General features: G+C 43.6%; 1 protein-coding gene across 7 annotated transcripts in view; it reads left to right on the top strand.

The window, feature by feature from the left end:
• FANCD2 (FA complementation group D2) overlaps nt 1–18,878 on the top strand; it is a 53,459-nt gene that overhangs the window by 12,802 nt on the left and 21,779 nt on the right. For 4 of the 7 annotated variants that reach the window (XM_056334972.1, XM_056334971.1, XM_056334970.1 and 1 more), the window contains exons 15-27: nt 377–520; nt 1,610–1,744; nt 3,172–3,303; nt 5,277–5,384; nt 8,545–8,654; nt 10,102–10,162; nt 10,861–11,004; nt 12,371–12,444; nt 12,533–12,673; nt 13,836–13,936; nt 14,241–14,356; nt 15,757–15,865; nt 17,697–17,795. In XM_056334972.1, the coding sequence (XP_056190947.1) occupies nt 377–520; nt 1,610–1,744; nt 3,172–3,303; nt 5,277–5,384; nt 8,545–8,654; nt 10,102–10,162; nt 10,861–11,004; nt 12,371–12,444; nt 12,533–12,673; nt 13,836–13,936; nt 14,241–14,356; nt 15,757–15,865; nt 17,697–17,795 (1,474 nt within the window). The remainder of the gene's footprint in view (nt 1–376; nt 521–1,609; nt 1,745–3,171; nt 3,304–5,276; nt 5,385–8,544; nt 8,655–10,101; nt 10,163–10,860; nt 11,005–12,370; nt 12,445–12,532; nt 12,674–13,835; nt 13,937–14,240; nt 14,357–15,756; nt 15,866–17,696; nt 17,796–18,878) is intronic. The other 3 variants (XM_056334976.1, XM_056334974.1, XM_056334973.1) reach the window with 1 other exon arrangement.

Genomic DNA, 18,878 nt, shown 5'->3' with positions numbered 1-18,878 from the left:
ATACTTCTGACTCTGCGCTTGTCTCTGGGAGTGTCGTCTTCTGCTGGTGTTCTCAAGGGCTTTCTTCATGGTTGTAGATGAAGAGATTTTTCTAGCCGGAGCAGAAACTGCCAGTGATGTTGCATGGGTGTTTCTTTTGGTATTTGACTGGTTCCTAGTATAATGGCCATCCATTTTCTTTGTAACTCTTGGTGCATCCCTTCTAAATGTCAAGGGACAGAGTTATCCTGCTTTAATTCTGTCCTGTTGGACTAAGAAGGTTTTTCTACAGTTGTGGCTGTTGGGGCTTTTTGAGCTTTTGATTTCAAAGTGTGTAGTTGCCTGGATTGTTTAATGTATTGTCAGAATAATGACTGGTGGTTATTTCCTCTAAAAGGTTCTGGATCTGATAGTTTTGCTGCTAATCCATTCTACAAACACAAAGAACAGGAAGCAAACTGAGAAAGTACTGAAGAGTAAAATCCAACTGGGCTGCATGCCAGAACAGCTGATGCAGAATGCCTTCCAGAATCATTCAGTGGTCAGTACTGATTCTGCTTTGGGAATCCCTTTTCTGTTATCTCTCCAAGATCTTGTCAGATGATGATTTAGCCCTGTGCTGCATTACACATACTGTTCCAGTTATGTACATCTACTTCTGGTTTTTGATTTTTGGTTCCAGCTCAGTGTCCCAAGGCACGTGTCCTCTGTTGTGTCACACGGGGTTTTTTTAGACATGAGCTTTCCTCAGAATTAAATGGGCTTTATTTTGGTGCAGAGCCTCTCAGCTGAAGGGATGTGGTCTAGCCCAAGATCTCCATCCACTGTGTTCAGGCATGCTGTGGTCTCCCACAGTATTATTAAAAGTTCCTATGTTTACATGCACCATTTTTCAAGTGCAGTGTTTTCTAGGTCTAAATATATGTGTTGGGCATTATGTTTGGAATGTAATGTAAATTACCATTCACTATGAGAAAGCTGAAAAGATCCATGAAAAATTACATAGTGCTGCTTGTTAGAGTTAGAGGGCAGATAAACGCAGAGTTATAAATTTTAAATTAATTGAACTATAATAATGCTTTAAGTAGGCACATTTTATTCTGAGTATAAGTGGGTTTAATTCAGTTTTAGTTTAACTCCCTTTCAGAGTAAGTTAAGCTAAATTAGGCCACTTTCCATGTGAATAAGAGCTTGTTGTTCAAAGGTGCTCTGTGTGATTAAGTTAACTTGAAAAGTTAACTTTCTGAGTATCTTGAGGTAGCAGAGTCCTGTTAAAGTAAGGCCAACAGTGTGTCTGTCTTTGGGCTTATATTTAGTGGTACATTGCTGTAATGTAACTTTCCTGGTGTCACCTATAAGGGTCATGCTGCTCTAAGCTCTGCAGCTTTGCAGGTTGGCTTCTTAACCAGACTGTAAATCCTTTGTGTGAAGACTGAAGAAACCCATTCTGGTGTGCCTTACCTGTTCTTGTTGCCCATTTGTGCAAGAGAGGACAGTCAGGAGGCAGAAAAGCACCTAGTAAACTAGACAAAGCTTTCAAGACGAGCTGTACTGCACACTTTATTTAGAGAGCTGGGTGTGTTGAAAAGAAGCAGCAATAATCTCCTCTTTTGTGATGTCTGTATTTCAGGTTATCAAAGAATTCTTCCCTTCAATCCTAGCACTTGCTCAGACGTTTCTGCACTCTGCACACCCAGCCGTAGTCTCCTTTGGCAGCTGCATGTACAAACAAGCTTTTGCAGCCTTTGACTCTTACTGCCAGCAGGTATAGTGTGATGGGTGGCATCTGTTTTGTGTTTGCACTGTGTTCTAGAATGTATGTCGTGATCCTTTCAGGGGAGAGGATTTCAGGCAGTTGGATGCCTTTGGAGAGAGGTCTGTGCTGTAGAGTAGGCCAAGCAGAAGACTGGAGCAATCACAGCAAGGCTCTGGTAGCAAATGATTTAAGCACAGAGGCTGCTGGGAGGAGCAGGGAGCAAACAGGCAGACCTCGGAAGTGACAGAACAAGAAGTACTCATGGAGCAGAGGGGACTGCTGGATTTGCTGCAATTCAGAAAGCAAACACCTTGACTCAGATCTAGCCAGGAAGTCAGGACTGGCCCCCACCGTCACAAAGGAGATTTGTTCTTCAATCCATATTCCTGTTCTGTCTTATCTAGTCGCTTAGAACATCCTCTGTTTTAAAAAGCCATTGTTATAGTTTGAATTTTCCCTTTCTTTGGATAACTTACTATGGTGGAAAAGTTTACACGGATTTCCCTTGGAGCTTTGACCGACTTGAACTCTTGCTGCATATTCTGAAGTAATAACAACAGACTAGACTTTCAGCTCTGAGTAGGAGTTTCTGCAGACACGCTGACCTCGGGAGATTTGAGGATTGAAGGCAGCTCTGCACAAGCTTTTGAATGTATTTGCACTTTTTTGGGGCACAGTATGTTTATGATTAAGACTGTTTACAGCGTTGAATCTGTATTACTTACTACAGCAAACTTAACAAACAGACAAAAAAGCAACTGAGAAAAAGCTGAGATACGAAGGCATATGATGTCATCTGCAACAAGCTAGTGAATCTAGCAATACTTTGAGATGTTAAGAATTTCAAAAGAGGATGGCTGTATTAGCAATTAGGAAGGACCCAGAGCTCAGACAGTGGATGGGATGGAGAGAGATCCCTGTCCAGAATTTGTCTGAACTAAGGCCATAAAGATAATTCTGAAACAAAAATGTCAGTTTTGAACTGTTGTTGATAAAGATCGTGAAGACACTGGAAGTGCTGAAGTTAGACGCAAAGTCTTCCCAGCTATGGTGCAGTGTTCTGTGCACCTAAGAAAACAGGACTGTGTGCCTAAGAAAACAGAATAGATTTTTATTGTTTTATGTGTTGACAGCAAAGAGCAGAAACTGCAGTAGTGTTAGCAAGCAGGCAGGAAAAATTTGGTGAAGAACAGCTTTATGGAATCATGGGAGCTTTTAGATCTGAATAAAATTGAGGCTCAAGGAGAAAGTCAATATTGTGGATATCTGGAATTAAAGAACAAACTGAGAAGGAATTTAGAATAATATGGTTAATAAAATGGTTGAGTTTTGGGGTGATTATTTGTACTTGATCAACATATTCCCTGTGAGCTGAACAGGGCAGATATTTTTCCTTTGGTATTTCACAATGGTTTCTCTGGGGGCTTCTTCCTTAGGAGGTTGTGACTGCTTTGGTGACTCATGTGTGCAGTGGAAATGAGACAGAACTGGACATTTCTCTGGATGTGCTCACTGATCTAGTGATGCTGCACACATCCCTGCTGATGCGTTATGCCACCTTTGTGAAGGTATGTATATTTCTGGGGGCATGTTGTATTTCAGGGCCCTTATACCACTTTGCCTCAGATCCAGAATGGTCAGTACTTTTCAGAAACAGAGGTGTTGGAACAGCTTGTAACTGTAAAGCTATCTGTCTTGAGAAATGCAGTGGTCGGAAGTGAAAAGGATCAGCTATGAAAACATGAGCTGTAAGACAGACTATGTGTTTTTTTTGACAGGGGAAGTTGAGATAGAGAGAAAAAAAAAAGTTACCCTTCCCTGTAGCCAGAGAATGCTTGAATTGCAGGTATGGAATGACACCTACAATGGAAGGGAAGTGCTGTCTATTAATGTCAGCTATTTCAAATGCTTGGCAAAAGCCTGCCCCCTTTGTGAACTGCCTGTTCTTACCACATTGGAAGAGTGACAGTAGAGTATTTGAATCCTAAAACAAAACTGGCAGGGATGGGAGGAGACTTCTGTCCTAAAATTTAAAAGAAGAAAGTACTCAATGGGGAGAAAAAAAAAATTTTTTTGGAAGCAGGTCCAGCTGCCTGCTTCCAAAAGTAGTAAAAGTGGAGACTGAGGGAAGAGCAAAGCAGCAAGGCAAGCCTGTAACAATACTTTCCTTGAACACTCTCCAATCTGTGGTGATTTGTAGCCTAAGGACACCCTGTATTTTAAGAGCCCTTGAAGAGTACGGGTATTCCCCCTACCCTCTGTTTTTTGGTGTCTCCTTGGTGTCAGTGATTCTGTAGTCTTAAGTACACACTGTGGGAAAGCTATATACAATTTGCTGTTTGTCTGATTGATTGTTACATGTAATTTACTTGCTTAAAATATGCTAAAGATGTTAAGATCTGCCACAAGAATTTGCAATGCAATCTGTCACACATTTGATGGGTATAACGAAGAAAACAGGACTCACTTCCCTCCTGGCAGAGGGAAGATGTGATAAGGACTCAGTGCTGAAAGTAGTCCTCAAAAGAGACAACCTAGAACCCCTACTCAAAATTAAATGTGTTGTCAGAAGTGCAGTGGGGAGTACTTGCTCACAGCAGCCCACTAAGACCTGCTGACCTTCCTCCGACCTTGTCTGCATGTTCTTGTGCTGGCAGATCACTTAGAGATTATGGTTTCTATGGGATGATCGTTGATGCATTACCAAAGCTTGTATGTGAAGCAAGTTAATCAATGCTCTGGCCACCCCTCAGGGTCTGGCAGTATACAGTGTTTGACGTGCATCTCAGGAGTGTTACCTGTAAAAAGATCTGCAGATGCCTGGCATACCTGATGCTGTGCTGGAGCCTCTCCAGCACAGAGATAACATGAAGATCTTAGCACAAATCATCTCCCGAGACAGCTATTTTTTAACCTTAAAACTGGGTGGATTTTCTTTAGGGTTGCAAAAATGGTTATCTAATCATGTCAAACTTGATGCTTCATTCCAATTCCTGCTTGAAGTTGGCCAATAGTAGGAGAAAAATACTGGAAGCAACAGTGGTAGGGAAGTTAGTGTGGCTCCGGGAAACAGCTGGATTGTTTTTCACCGAAGCACTGGAAGATGAAATATCCTGAGGATGCCAGCCAGCACAGAAAATTCAACCCCTAGATTGTTAACATCTTGACTGTTACAGGGCTTGGAATGGAAATATTAGTGAAAATCCCATAACATTCATTTTGTCAAATACTTTGAATCCTGTGACCTAACCTGTGATAGGACATAAACAGCTGTCACTAAATATAATTGGAGCACTTCCAAAATGCTTACAGTAGCCAGATTTTTCTTTCCATTCAGCCTCTGATAAAATTAACTGCCATAATTAAGGTCAGAGCTATAGTTGTGCATTTATGATTATTTAATTTGAATGTAACTTTTTCCTGCATGTACAAAAAAGATGAAGTTAATTGTCTTCCCTGTGGCTGACAAGTGATGTATTTTTGGGAATATGGAAAGGGATTCTTGATACATCTGAGCTAGTTTATGGCTTCTGTCTTGCAGACCATTTTAGACTCTACACAGAAACTGAATCCATGCCAGATCCGGAAGCTTTTCTACATTCTCAGCATGCTGGCATTCAGCCAGAGGCAAGAAGGAAGCTATATTCAGGTAAGCAGAGACACAACAGAAAGGAGTTCAGGCTGTGCCTTGGTCCTTTTTGCTAGGTTAACTTCCAGAGTTTGTGGTGCAAATAATGGCCTCATCTATGAACAGTGATTGATGTCAGGCTGTCCTTCAGTTTAAAATTCTCTTCTCCTTAAGTGGCTGCAAGCCATCTTGTGGCTCCAGGCTTTCCACCCGGTATAGCAAGGGCTTATCACAGTGACTGCATACCTTACATCTTCTCCAGAAAGGTCCTCTTGTCTTGCATGTCTAAGAAAGGTGGAGCTGTTAGAAATGTGGTGCCCAATGGCAGTCCCTAATCTAACCTCCCAGTTGAAGGGGGACTGTCAACAACATAATATCAGATTTACTGTGGCTTTGTCTAGCTAAGCCTTGAGAACTTGCGAAAGTGTAAATTCAGCAGCCTCTTTGTCGAGCTTTGTTTCTCCATCACTTGGAAGCATTCAGAAAGTATAATTCAACTTCTTCACCAATAACATTCATCTCTGTTCAGCTGCTTAATGTTTGTACATGAGACAACACACTCAAGTTAGAGGAATTGAACTGCACAGAACAGAGGACTCTGCTGTGAAGTGGTAGGCTTCACACCTTTTGTGCCTCTAGTTTAAACATGAGAAGTTATCGAACCTGGTCTGTCTAAATTTATATTAATTTTATGCGGGATACCTTTTGTGACTCGGTTGCAGCATAATAGTGGCGTTATCAGATACCTTTGTCTGGATTTCTGACCAGTGATCAGATAAAGAAATATCTCAGACATTTATTTCACAGTGGAGATGTCTGGGTTTAAAATTTCCTGTTCATAAAGCTCAGCTCTTAGAAATTAGGACTATTTGCTAATAGACTAATTAGACTTTGAGTCTCTACATAGTTTCTAGTAGTGGTTATGTTTGCACATGCTAGCTGGAGACTATAAAGGAAAACTGCTTTCCCACTGTTACTGATTGGTCTGTGGCATGTAAAACAGCATGTCTGTAGTCATTTCAGGTCTTCTCACTCACCCTGTGAAGATGAAGCTCTTCACTGCCAAAATTTCTGGCTGCACAGCAGTTTTAGCTCCTTTCTGAACTACTTTCCTCAGTGATTTCCCTGCCTCCCACCCCAAGTCTTTCTTACATGCAACTTGTGAAAATTGCCTTGGCAACACACAGGGTGACTTTGCACCCCTGAACGACTAACCATCAGGAAGAAGTGTTCTGCCTGTCACCCTCATAAATTGCAAAAAGAAGAGGAGGAGTGTAAGCTCTAGAATTTATTCTGAGCTGAGAGTTTGTAACTGTGGGGAACCAAGGTTGGCAGTTTGACTTTCTGCAGTGATAGCAAAGACTGCAGGGGTAGATCACCAAATAAATCAGTATCCAGGGAACCAACTTCCTCTTTGACTTCTCTTAACTGGACTTATAAAATTGATGTCTCTTGGATACGAGAATCTCTACAGGCAGATTAGGCATTTGTCCTTGCATTGCACAGGTCATTCCAGAAGCATCTTGCCTAGTGAAGGTCAAGAAAAGGTAGTATAACCGTGTACTTGTCCTTTGCTACCAGTTTGATCTTGTTGGCACTGGTAGTTTGTGTAGCATAACTCAAGCCTTCATCTCCTCTGTCTCAAGACCTCTCTCTGGTCAGGGCTTGTGCTTTCATGCAGCTTCAATCCCTGAGGATCTCTGTATGGTTCAACCACCTCTTTTGCAGGACCAGTAGGGAGAGTTAATAAGAATCAATGTAACCAGGGCTGTTTTGATTCTGTGATGTTTTTCAGTGACCTGCAAGATCTTTGCTGCTTTTATGAAGCTGCTTTTGAGTTCTCACACATGCCCTGTTGCAGTCTGAGAATGCTGCTCCTCATAACAGGGATGCTGCTCTTCTGCCATGGTCGCTGCTTAAACTAGCAATAGGACTGTTGCTAACTGGCTAAAATAAGCGTGTTTTCTGCTTAGTGCATTCATTGTTCCATCCCTGCTTTGAAATGAATTGCTTTCTGATACCTACTTTTAGATATCAGGAAGTTGAGCTGTCCCTTAGCTTTGGTCAGGAACCTCTTGGCAGCCCTTTGCCGTGATTGTCTGCTCAGCTAAGTTTTCTGTCTTTTTTTCGCCTACAATTTATTAGTTTAAGGGATCGAGCAGAACATATTCCTTTCTCAGAGACACTGTTCTGGACAGCTTGGTGATTGCCCTGTTCTAGCTTTGGCTGTCATGTTTTAGATGTGACACTCTGGTCAGCTTGTTTTAGATGTGACACTCTGGTCAGCTGTTCCATCCTCAAAATGGCAGCTTTCTTAATTGGCATTCCTCTTGTCAGCAAGTGCAGGTGCAGCTTGGAGTCCTGCGGCTGATTTGCTCCACACTCTTCTGTGCTTTGCCTTTGATTTCTTCAGCAAGTATTAGACTTCTCATCCAGAAGACTGGTCTCCCAACTTCCCTGAAGCGTCGTGCTTCTGTGACTGAGTATGCTTATGCTGTCAGTGTCTGGAGACCTCCTAGTCTACCACTAGTGGTCCAGACTTTCAGAAGTCTACAGAACTGTGCCCATTTTGGGGCAGTGCAGCTGATGAGCTGCTGACACAGCTGTGAAGTAGAGCATGCTGCATTGAGACCTGCTGTGGGCTTACAGAGCTGCTGCAAAGAAACCTTTATAATTGTGCAGGGCATGCATGCCCACACCCGGGGGACGAGGGGGACAGCGTGAGAAATGTCTTAATCCCAGGTGTCGGTATGGTGTTACCTACAGCTCTCTTTGGACCTTCACCAAAAACTGCTCCATCCCTCAACCTCTGAAGTTGACAGTGTTTTAGGGGGTAGCTCTGCAGCTGCTGTTTGTAGGTGAAGAGCTCCAAGACCACCTGCTATTTTTTTTAATATATTGGTCTATTAATTATAGGTGAAACCTGGACCAACTACATGTTCTGTATAGTAATTAGAGCAAAGTCAAAGCCGGTCACTTTTAATGCTGTTTGCAGCCTTACCTGGAGTTGTATTTTCGTAATAAAGGAAATTGCAGAATGTGCACGCCTTCTGCAAAGCTGTAATCCCAATAAGCTGTCCCCCTGCAGCCTTTGGAGGTGACATTAAGTGAAGACGCCAATAGAACTGTGAGTGATGCGCACAAGTACCTTTGTGATAACATGTTCTGTGTCTCTTTTTAGGATGATATGCACATGGTGATCAGGAAATGGCTCTCCAGTACAGTTCCCAACCACAAACAGATGGGGGTTATTGGTGCTGTTACCATGATAGGCAGCGTGGCATTAAAAAGGTGAGAGAAAATGTAGCAAAGACGAATTTAATATGCTTTTGGTTCAGACCAAACCTGGAGTAGAACAAAGAAAGGGGGGCGCTGCCTTTGAGCCCATGCACATCTTGGTCAAATTCAAGAACTTAAAACTCTTTTCTGCAGGCTGCAGTGTTTGGTGTTACAACCTGTTTAATACTGCTTGCCTGCTGCTGCTCTCAAAGGCATCCCAAATTTCTTGTTAACGCCTATTCATGGATGCTTTGACTAGCATCAGCAGCGCTTACTGCTCAGAAAAAAATTTGAACACTGGGGTGGACTGACTGCAGATCAGCTTCCGACACTAGGCCTTATGTGCCCCGTGTTTGAATACAGGGAAATCTAAAAGAGAAGTAAGCAGAAAAGTCGTTATGGCTGTGCTGGGCATTGGCAAGACAATTTTCAGTGTACTATATAAATGATTTATAAACAGCAGCCATAAATCAGGCAAACTCCTGATAAGAGCTGTGGCAAAGATTAAAGCACTTGGAAAATAAAGATTTGACTGATGTAGGGAAGCATTAGTTAGCTTGCTGATTTTGCACTTCTTAATAAAATGCTTTTGCTGTTTATCACATGAAGAGAAAAGCCCATCTTGGCTCCGGGCTGTAAGTCAGTGGACTGCATTGTGGTTGCTCCCATAGCACAGACTTGCTTTAGGCACTGGTTCAAGTCTAAGCAGGGTATGCTAATATATAGTTATATCAAGAGGAGATTTGGAAAATTCTAGCATAAGAATTACAGGGGGAGAAAAACACCCTCAAGAGCCTTTGGGGTCATCTGTGCATCAAGGCACCTTTGGTGGCAGAGAGTTAGCAGGGTAAAGTGCACACAGATGATCCCAGCAGGTGGAGCATGTTCCGTGCCTTGCAAAAAGAAGTAAATCCCCAGGGAATTTGTTTGACCTGTAGAGAAATTCCTTCCCATTCAAGTCTGACCCAAATGCATGGGGAAAATCTGTCTGCTGGCACTTGAGAAGTATCTTTGCATCATGGATCATTGTATATCTTACTGGCATCTTGTCTGGTTTCTTCAGAAAAAGATTGAAGGAGACAGACTTGAAAGCCAAATTATCAGAGGAAAAAGTACCTTTCTGAACCCTGCAAGTAAGCAGCAGGAATTTTGAGTAGCTGTCCTAATGTACAACTACAGATATTATGATTATGATAAGGTGAGGCTCTGTGGCTTTGGAAGAGTGGATGACTAGAGGGCTTAGGTTTCAACAGGTTAGAAAAAGCGTATCCCTGAAGAAGACATTGAGTCTTGTCCTGAAGGTCCCAAACGTCAGCAGGTCTTTTCCTAATAGTGTTCCAAACCTCATCTTTCTCATGTATAATTCTCCAATTTCTGGAGAGAGAACCTTCTGTGTATGATGGGTTTTGCCACCTCTTAAGTGTTGTGCCACAAAAGCAAGGCTATCAATCGCTTTCAGAACTGAAGGAGGCGGCAGTTCATTGGAGAGACCAGAGCTGAACAGCGAGCGTGATGGGCAGGTGAGTGCCAAGAATGGGGCAGTGTGGGAGAGAGGGAGGACATGGTCAGCAAGGAGGTGTAACTGGCAACACAGTCTTAACTGAAGTAGTATGTGTGTCTTGGAGTTATCTTTACTGAGCCTGGGATTCTTGTACATTAACCGCAGAGCCAAAGATCTATTGAAAATGGTTCTGGAGAAACAAAGTTCTGTATAAAGATAGCACCTGCTGGTCTTGCCTGCTGCTAGTCCAGGACAAGCAGTACTGCAACCATCTAGTGAAAGTCTTCTATCCAGATGTTATTTCAAACACAAAGGAAAGAAACAGAGCGATCTGATTCACTGAGCCAAAGGCAGCCTTCACCTTCCTCTCAGCTTGGCAGCAGTGCCTTTCAGGCCACCTAGAGAAAGTGCTTCTGCTGTAGAGGGCTGGCCTAGCCTGGGCAGTTTTCCTTAATTCCTGTTGAAGAACCTTCTTCTAGGCTAGCGCTCTATTTAAGGGTGGTCTTGGGCAGACTTTTTTTGTGTTATTTCATCATGGAGCTGGGCCAGGACCTTAAAAGACCCATGTTCCTCATAGAACTGGGTCTTTGCAAGAGCAGTCACTGTGGGCTGTTACCCTAGAGGTGAAGCTTTGGATATGCCTCAGAGCAAATTAGTGTAAAAGGGACTCAAGGTGGAAGCTTGAGTTGGATCTGTTTACCTTACCTGTTCCTGTAGATTTTGCTCTCGTTTCAGCTTTCTACTTTGCTGGACCTTGTGGGCTTCTGCTGTGAGCAAACACCAGAGGTCTTGGCTCTCTACTATGATGAATTTGCCAGTTTGATTGAGAAGCAGAAGGGGAATTTGGACTTGAAGCTCCTGGTATGTTGCAGAGTAGTTTGAATTTAATCACTTAAGTGAATTCTTCAGAAACATGTTTGGTTGTTGGCAGGACAGAGTTGATGTGAGGTTTTCAGTCTAGTTTAAGAACAATTTTTCTTTTTTTTCTTTTTTTCTTTTGTTTTGTTTTTTTTCCCCCTAGTCATGCTTCAGGTCCTGTAAGAGATTGATCATATACAAAATCCTCTTTCAGCCCTCTCAGCTTTCTTTGATTGCGGCAGATTCCTCATCGTGCTTTAACAACTTCCTTTATGTGAACTTTTACATGACAACAGGGAAATCTTTTAAAGAAAATTAAATGACATTTCAGAGCATGCTTTTAAGATGCATAGAAAAAAGTAGAATCTGAAAGAACTTTAAACTTAGTGTTGAATTTGGCTTCTGGTCAGACTATTAAGGCTATCTGGTGCCTAAGGACTTGGAAGAGCCACAGTCATTTATAGTAGTAAATAAATAAACAAACAAATGGTATTTATGGTAATAAGAAGAGGTTTGTGAAGGCCACTGGACAGCTTTTTCTACTTGCTGGGAGCTCTTTTTGCCTGTGGGCTGTGCCAGCCAGGAGGATAGCGAGCCATCTTGGGGCCCAGGAGAGCATTGGAGGCATTTGTGGAATTGATCACTCCTTGTGGCACAAGTGCTCTTCCCACCTGCTGGTTACAGAGCAGAGGAGGGAAGGTGACTAAGGAGCTGTGAAGTGCTGGCAGACACTCCAGACAGCTCTGTGCCTAGTGCTAGAAATGCCAGTCTCCCGAGGTCCAGCTGAGTGCTCCAAGGAGAAAAAGCAGAGGAAGGAGAATTTCTCCTTTTTCCTTGCAAGACTGAAATGTAAAAGCAAGCTAAGGTTCTTCCCGCAAATTTTGTGCAGATTTTTGGGGGTCTTTTCATTGTTTGTCCAAATGCTGTCACCTCAGTTACTTTATTTCTCCCTTAATTGTTTCTAACAATGTAAAGCATGTGAAGTATGTGGCACACGTTGTGTGAAATAAAAACTTTGCCAGCACTTTGTAGCCATTTCATTCTGATTATCAGCTCTTAGAACAGAGAATCTCCCATGGCTCCTTTCCTCTTCCAGCCAGCTGCTCTACCTCTCTGCATCACTGTGGAACTTTTAGACGAGCACACACCCAAAGAGCAGGGAAGAAATTGGTTGTGCATGCTTAGCAATGCTTCCTGGCTTTGTCTCTAAAGGCAGGTCTTGGCCCTCCTTGCAGGGAATGGGCTTCATTGCTGTGACTGTTCCAGGATAATTTTTCTTGGCTTTATCTTCTGCTTTTTTGCACTGCTGCTGTTGAAACTTTCTTCACTGAGCCCCTTTGCTGAGCAGGTTTTTTTCCTTCCTTTATAGGAGGAGTTTGGGAAGAATTTGGTGGAGGATTTTCCTAGTGACTTTGTGGTTGATCTGAGCCCCACGGTGGATGGGTAGGCTAATCACAGGCTAAGTATTAGTAATGTTTCTGTCCCTGAGAACTGAGTTTGTCAGTAAGAGCTTGTCTGTCTGTCCTTGCAGTTCGTTCTTGTTCCCAGTGAAGTCCTTATATAATCTGGATGAAGATGAAAGTCAGGGAGCAATTGCTATTAACCTCTTACCATTGGTGTCGCAGAGTGAGCTTGGCAGGGTCACCGGTGGAAAGAGTAGCCAAAGTAAAAGGTAACTTTCACACTTAACTGTAGGATGACTGTGAAGGTAAAGGAATTGTTTCCATTTGGTGCGCTTCACTGCTGTCAGTCCTGCCTGCCAAAGTGCCTCATAAGGAGCTGGTCAGAGAATTTACCAGTTTCCAGTGTTCTTTTCCTTCTCTTGCTGTTAGACATACCCGGACAGGTCTAGAGGCATTAGCTGGTTGGGACCTGGTGGTCTGTTTTGGCTCAGGCTGTTTAGGTGATCTTGGGTAAATCATGCTGCATCTGCCTTGTTTCCCATCTGTCATATGAAAATCGTAGCTCTTTCTTCCAGTGTTGTGGTAATATTGAATGCCATATTGAGATAGATAGGCAGCTTTGAGGTGGCAAAATTCATATTTTGAGCAATGATTCTCAAATAGAGAGTCACTAAGGACTTAGTGTGTGTGTGAACAGTACACAATTTTTCTCACCTTCAGTTGTACTTGGACAACACAGACTGTGCAACAGAGCTAAACCTCAAACACGCTGCTGCAAGTGAAATTTGACTGAGAAATAATGGCTTTGTCTTTGGAAAATGGAACAGGAAACATGTAAGAAATAAAAAAGTCTGATTAAACAGTAAGGCATCAAAGTTACAAAGAATAAAAAGCTTTTTTTTAACTGGCACCTTCATATCCTGTGTAATTTATTGTCATAAGCTCTTGTTGATATTTTAGTTGTGCCTAAAAAAAAAGACATGATCGCTATAGAGTAAAATTCATTGTAACTACTTTACATGCATCTATAGAAAAATGTTTATTTTCCTCACTCAGAATGTGAGCAGTGGAATGCTACAAAACATTCAGGGAGGTTTCTTCACTGCTTGCAGTGGTGTTTTGCATGATTTCTTATAATTCCTTCTGAATTATTTAACTTTGATTTATACAAGAAATAAATCTTATCACATTTTTCTTCATTATGGCCATTTTTCTGCCCTTATATGCTTTTCCAGAAAACTAGTGCTCACCTATTTATTTAACCATAATGGTACATTTCTGCTCTGTGTCACTGGGACTTACAAGAAGCAAAAGAGAAAGCAGAGGCAGCATGGCATGGGGAGGACATAAGACATGATGGAAAAGTGGTGGGCATTCTGGAGGTATATAAACCATAGGACCCACTCAATTTAATTTTTCCCCTCCCTCCAGGGTAGTGTCACCGATGTGTCTGTCACCCTGTTTCCGATTGCTGAGGCTCTACACTGGAGAGCAAAACAGTGGAAGCCTGGAGGAGATTGATGCCTTGTTAGGTATGGGAAATGAACATTTTTTTTAGTCTGGCTGCCTTGTTCCTATTCCAGATCTGTGAAGGCTTCCTGCAGTTGTTGGAAGAATTGTGCAGTTTGTGAAGGAGGCTGAGGTGCTCTGTAGCCCACAAAGTAGAAGGGAGGCAGGGGAGACAGTTGCCTTGTCTGGGGATGGACTGACTGACAGGGCTTACTCCAAATAGCCATTGGAACTGATAAAGGCTTTGCTAAGAGACTTCGTCCGTGCAAAGACCAAAGGATGGGTAGCAAACACAGTCCAACATGTTCTCTTCCTGTTCTGTCCCAGGTTGCCCCCTGTACCTAACTGACCTGGAGGTTGAAGGGAAGCTGGAGACTCTATCCACGCAGGAACGGGAATTTCTATGCTCACTCCTGTTCTATGCTCTCAACTGGTTTCGTGAGGTGAGTAAAGCCTTGTCTGCAGGTTCTGGAGTGGCACTGAGGAGAAGCACTTACAAACACTAACCTTAGGCTTCAGGGGTGCAATTGTTGAAGGAGAGTCTTGCTGCTTAGAAACCTTCTCCAGTAGGGTCCTGGTGATCTCTCTTCATGTTCTTCTCTTCATTATCATTTATCCATTATACTGCTGTTAGCAGCAACTCTGCTTTCTTGGTCAGAGATTTTAAGGACTGCCTTGCTGATACGAGTTTTCCACCTCCTGCTCAGCTGTACTTTATACACACTGGCACATTTTGGTGTACAAAAATGGTTTTGCTGTTGCAGCGAGGATGCTGGGAACCCCAAATATGTGTCTAAAAACTGTGAGGTAATATGTGTCTAAACTAGGAAGGGAGCATCAGAAAGAAAGGTCAGTCTCACCGTGCTGGAGAGCAGGGGAGTCAAGGGCATTGATTGCTGCCTTCTGCTTGGCATGTCCGAGGCTCTGCCTGCAGCACTGTGCCCAGGCTGGGGCTCCCATTGTCATTCTGGGTGAGTCCAGTGGAAGCCACCAGCCTGATGAGGGGCTGGGGAACATGGTGTACGAGGGGAGGCTGGGAGAGCAGAGGTTGTTCAGCCTGGAGAGGGAAGGGCAGAGCGGAGGGGATATTGTGGTCTTCCACTATGGTCTTCTGTTACCTAACAGAAAGATTGTGTTTCCAAATCCAGAGAAGCTGTGGGATTGCTTTTCTTGGAGATGCTCAGTGCTCCACTAGAAAAGGCTTTAAGCAACCTGTTTAGTTGATACTGCTTTGAGCAGGGTGTTGGACTAGAGGCTTCCACAGGTCCCTTGCAAACTTGGTTGTGATTGTTCATTTGTTGTGTACCTCTGTGAGCTTACAGAAGGGTTAAATGCAGTGCCTTCAAGCAGATTTGGACCATCTATTTGCTAACTGATGGTCAGTGGGAATGTTCCCTGCTGGGGTTATTCTGATAACATGAGCTATGTCAGAGTTGGTGCAATCCAGCTCCAGAGCTGGGAGTTGGTGTAATTCCACATCCCCAGTCCTCCTTGTTTCTGCTTTTCTCCCAGGACTGTGTCTCTTCTGACAGACCTGGGAAGTGCCAAGGAGTCTCCAGAACCATAAGCAGCACAGAACCTGACAATGTGCTGTCTGCTAACTTTTCTTCTTCAGTTAATATCTGATCTGTAGGTGTTGCTGTTGCTTTGTAAATTGCACCAATGATGTCCACGTTCTCATGGGCTTCTGAAGAACTTTGTTCATGCAGTCTGGATGTGGTCACACAGGCTACTTGTGCTGTGTTGTGTGCTTATTCAGGACTTGAGAATGTTATTCAGAAAAGAAGTCATAGTAAAGTGGGTACAAATCTCAATAAGTCAGTGATTTGTTTTGTATTTCTAGGTCGTAAATGCCTTCTGCCAGCAACAGGATGCTGAGATGAAGGGGAAGGTTTTGACTCGATTACAGAACATCACAGAACTGCAGAATGTGCTGGGAAAATGCTTGGCAGGTGAGCATGAATCATTTGTACATTCTGGGCCTGTGCCAGCTGTGAAGCGAAAGGGATTGGCTTAAACATCAATGGAGGAGGTATATATAACATATACTGCGTTTTTACAGTGGCCTAAGAGTGCATGCACAGACAGCTATTGTTTTCTATTTGTCCGAGTCCAAACTGCCCTTCTCAGTCACCTCCTTGGGGACATCTCTTTGGCAGATTCTGTCAAGTCTGCCTGGGAACAGAGTATGGTGGATACTGGAGTAAACCAGCCCTTATCCTAAGGAAACGGTGTGTTTCTCCAGTATTCCGGTTGTAAGAAGCTGTTAAGGAATGTTGTAAGAATCGACTGCCTCCAGCTGCTCTAGGTCCATGAATTCCCCCTGCTGAGCTGCTGGAGCCCAGCATGGGTCTCTGTCCCAGGGCAGTGGACACAGCGACACAGACTGCCCCAGACAAGGTGCTGCCTTCAACAGCACCTACGTGTAGGACTCGCGTAAAACATAAGTACAGACAGCCAAGTTCCCATCCTGCTTTTTAGCTGGTTAAGACTGAAGTTTGCTAGTGAAGGCACACAAACAACGCTCTAGAGTCACAAGCACGTGAACACTCAAAGAAGCCACAAGTACTGGCACAGCCCCTCTGCTCAATAGCCTGCCCAGATCCCAGGTCCTCTAATCTGCTCCACGGGTACCCTACTCACTGTCTATTCCAGCTTGCTGCTTGCTAGGAGACACGTACACTCACACGCTTATCTCACAGGCGCAGGCTCCACAGGCAAAGTCTGAGACTTGTAGAGGTTCTCCCAAGACCTATGGCACCTTTAACTACTGACACGGAGACCCTCTTGTTTACTCCAGCAGCTGACACCCCAGGCCCAGGGTGGTCCAGCTCTAGTTGCTAGCCCAGTATTTAGTCACACAGGTCTCACTGGTGTTGGCCTTTAGTCCTTGGAGCGTGTGCGTGCGCATGCACACACAGAGGTTAGTGAGACTACACTGAAATGTAGTTAAGAAAAGAGTTAATAAGGAGATGGGACAGACTGCAGTGATCAGGCACAGGGTTCAGTCAGACAAGCGTACTGATTGGACAGTTCTACTGACCTGCAATACTTTACTCATGGCCAGTCCTTTTTACACTATTTCTGCCCATTCCCCTCTTTGTTCCTCCCCACCCCACTTCCCTGCACATTCCTACATTAGTTTGCGTAGTTCTGCCCTTGCCCCCATCAGATACCCCAAATCCTCAAGTTCCTTTCTTTCCTCCCAATTTATCAGTTACAAAGTCCAGGTGTCCATTCTCAAAGCTGTGCCTGGAGTTTAATGGCCCATTGGTTAGAAACTGGAGACTTCTGATCATTGACGTTGTCTCCATTGGTTTGTGTCTGTCCTTGTTCATGGCTTCACCCTTTACTTATATCCTTTTACATTGAAAAGGTCTTTGATAAGACAAATGTGACGAAGAATACACTGTCACCTTCCACCTACCCTTACACACCAAAATAAAGTGCAGCCTCAGCCCCTTTCTGCTGCTCCAGGAGCACTACAAGGCCAGCGCAGAAAGGGCTTAGGTGTGCTAGAACAGTCCTTTAAAGCTTCACCAACACAGACAGATGTCCAAGGACAGCTGAGCACTTGTTACTCTCCCTTGCTGGAGGATTGCAAAGAGCTGTCATTCCAGTGCAGTGTGGACATACAATAAGGCTAAATTCACCTAAACATACAAGCAAAGGGACGTTCACCAGGATCGTGAAACATATGGTACTTCTAGATAATGCATCTTGCCTGTATTTTGTCATCCAGGAGCTGAACTAACCCAGTTTCTACATTTTTGGCTCTTTCAGCAACCCCTGGCTATGTCCCACCACCAGCTACTTTTGATTCTGAAGCCCGGGAGGCTGTGCCATCCATTAATGCTGCTGGCCCAGGAAGAAAAAGGAATGGTAAAGAAAGTTTAAAACATTTAAGCAGACAGATGTGATGTGGGGTTTGACTGGCATATTGCGCTGCAGCCATGGCACTTGCGTGTGCATAAAGCACAGAATTCCTGGCAAGGTCTATCTAGTTTGAAATCTTATCCAACCAACTCCTGTTGCACCTGAAGTAGAAGTAAAAATATTCTGCTCCAAGCAGGCATTGGATAGTCTGTCTCCATGGGTGTGCTGATGCTTAGCATTTAACAGTGAAAATCCAGGGATTTCATTTACTGTTTTTACCTGTCAAAACTATCTTCAGCAGCAGTAAGTTGTTCTGCCTTTGATGGATTTGTGCAATTGCCTGGTACTGAATCTGTGGCTTGAGCTGCCTTGCAAATTCCTGACCTCTAGGCTGTACCTAACTGATGTCTTAGGAACCTTGTCATGACTGCTGCACACGGAAATACTTCCTTCATCCTTTCCCACTGCTAGCTCCCACAGAGAAGAAACAGAACTTGCCTTTTAGTTTTTCAGGCTGAAGTAGATTTACTTTGTTATCTCTGCCTCTACTTCTTTTTCTAGTTTAGATTAACATTTCCTGGGAACATGACTGCCTTCGAGCCAAACGGGACAAAAATTGACATTCCATTCAATGAGAACAACTGGAGGAGGCCACAGATTAGAGAGCCCTTTTCTCCTGTGCCAGACCCATTCTGCAGGGACTGGACCTGTCACGTGAGAGTGATAAAGGCGGAAGGAAAGCTATGACTGTGTTCTGCAGACAAGAGGAGGATCCATCGCTTTAGATACTTTATTTTGAAGGAGCAGAAGTGCTCAGTGTAGTAAGCGTAGCCCAGATGAAGATTCCTGAGCTTAGCTTGTCTTGCCTACAAAAAAATCAGTGAGTGCTGTGACCATAGTTCGCAGCCTTGAGAACACACGGTTTTGATGCTGAACTTGCTCCTCCTTTGAGCGTGCAGCATCTTGTAGCTGAGCTAAATTAAATAGTTTACTGCTAACAAAGAGGGGAAGCCTTCATTCTCCCACTCACATCTGTACTCTTTTAAGTTGCCTGATTTCTTGCCCCATGTTATTACGTGGTAGTTATTT

The sequence above is a fragment of the Falco biarmicus genome, chromosome 4 (assembly GCF_023638135.1).
Source record: "Falco biarmicus isolate bFalBia1 chromosome 4, bFalBia1.pri, whole genome shotgun sequence".
Classification (NCBI taxonomy): Eukaryota; Metazoa; Chordata; class Aves; order Falconiformes; family Falconidae; genus Falco; species Falco biarmicus.
The sequence above is the reverse complement of the archived record's forward strand: the minus strand, read 5'-3'. Positions and strand labels throughout refer to the sequence as shown.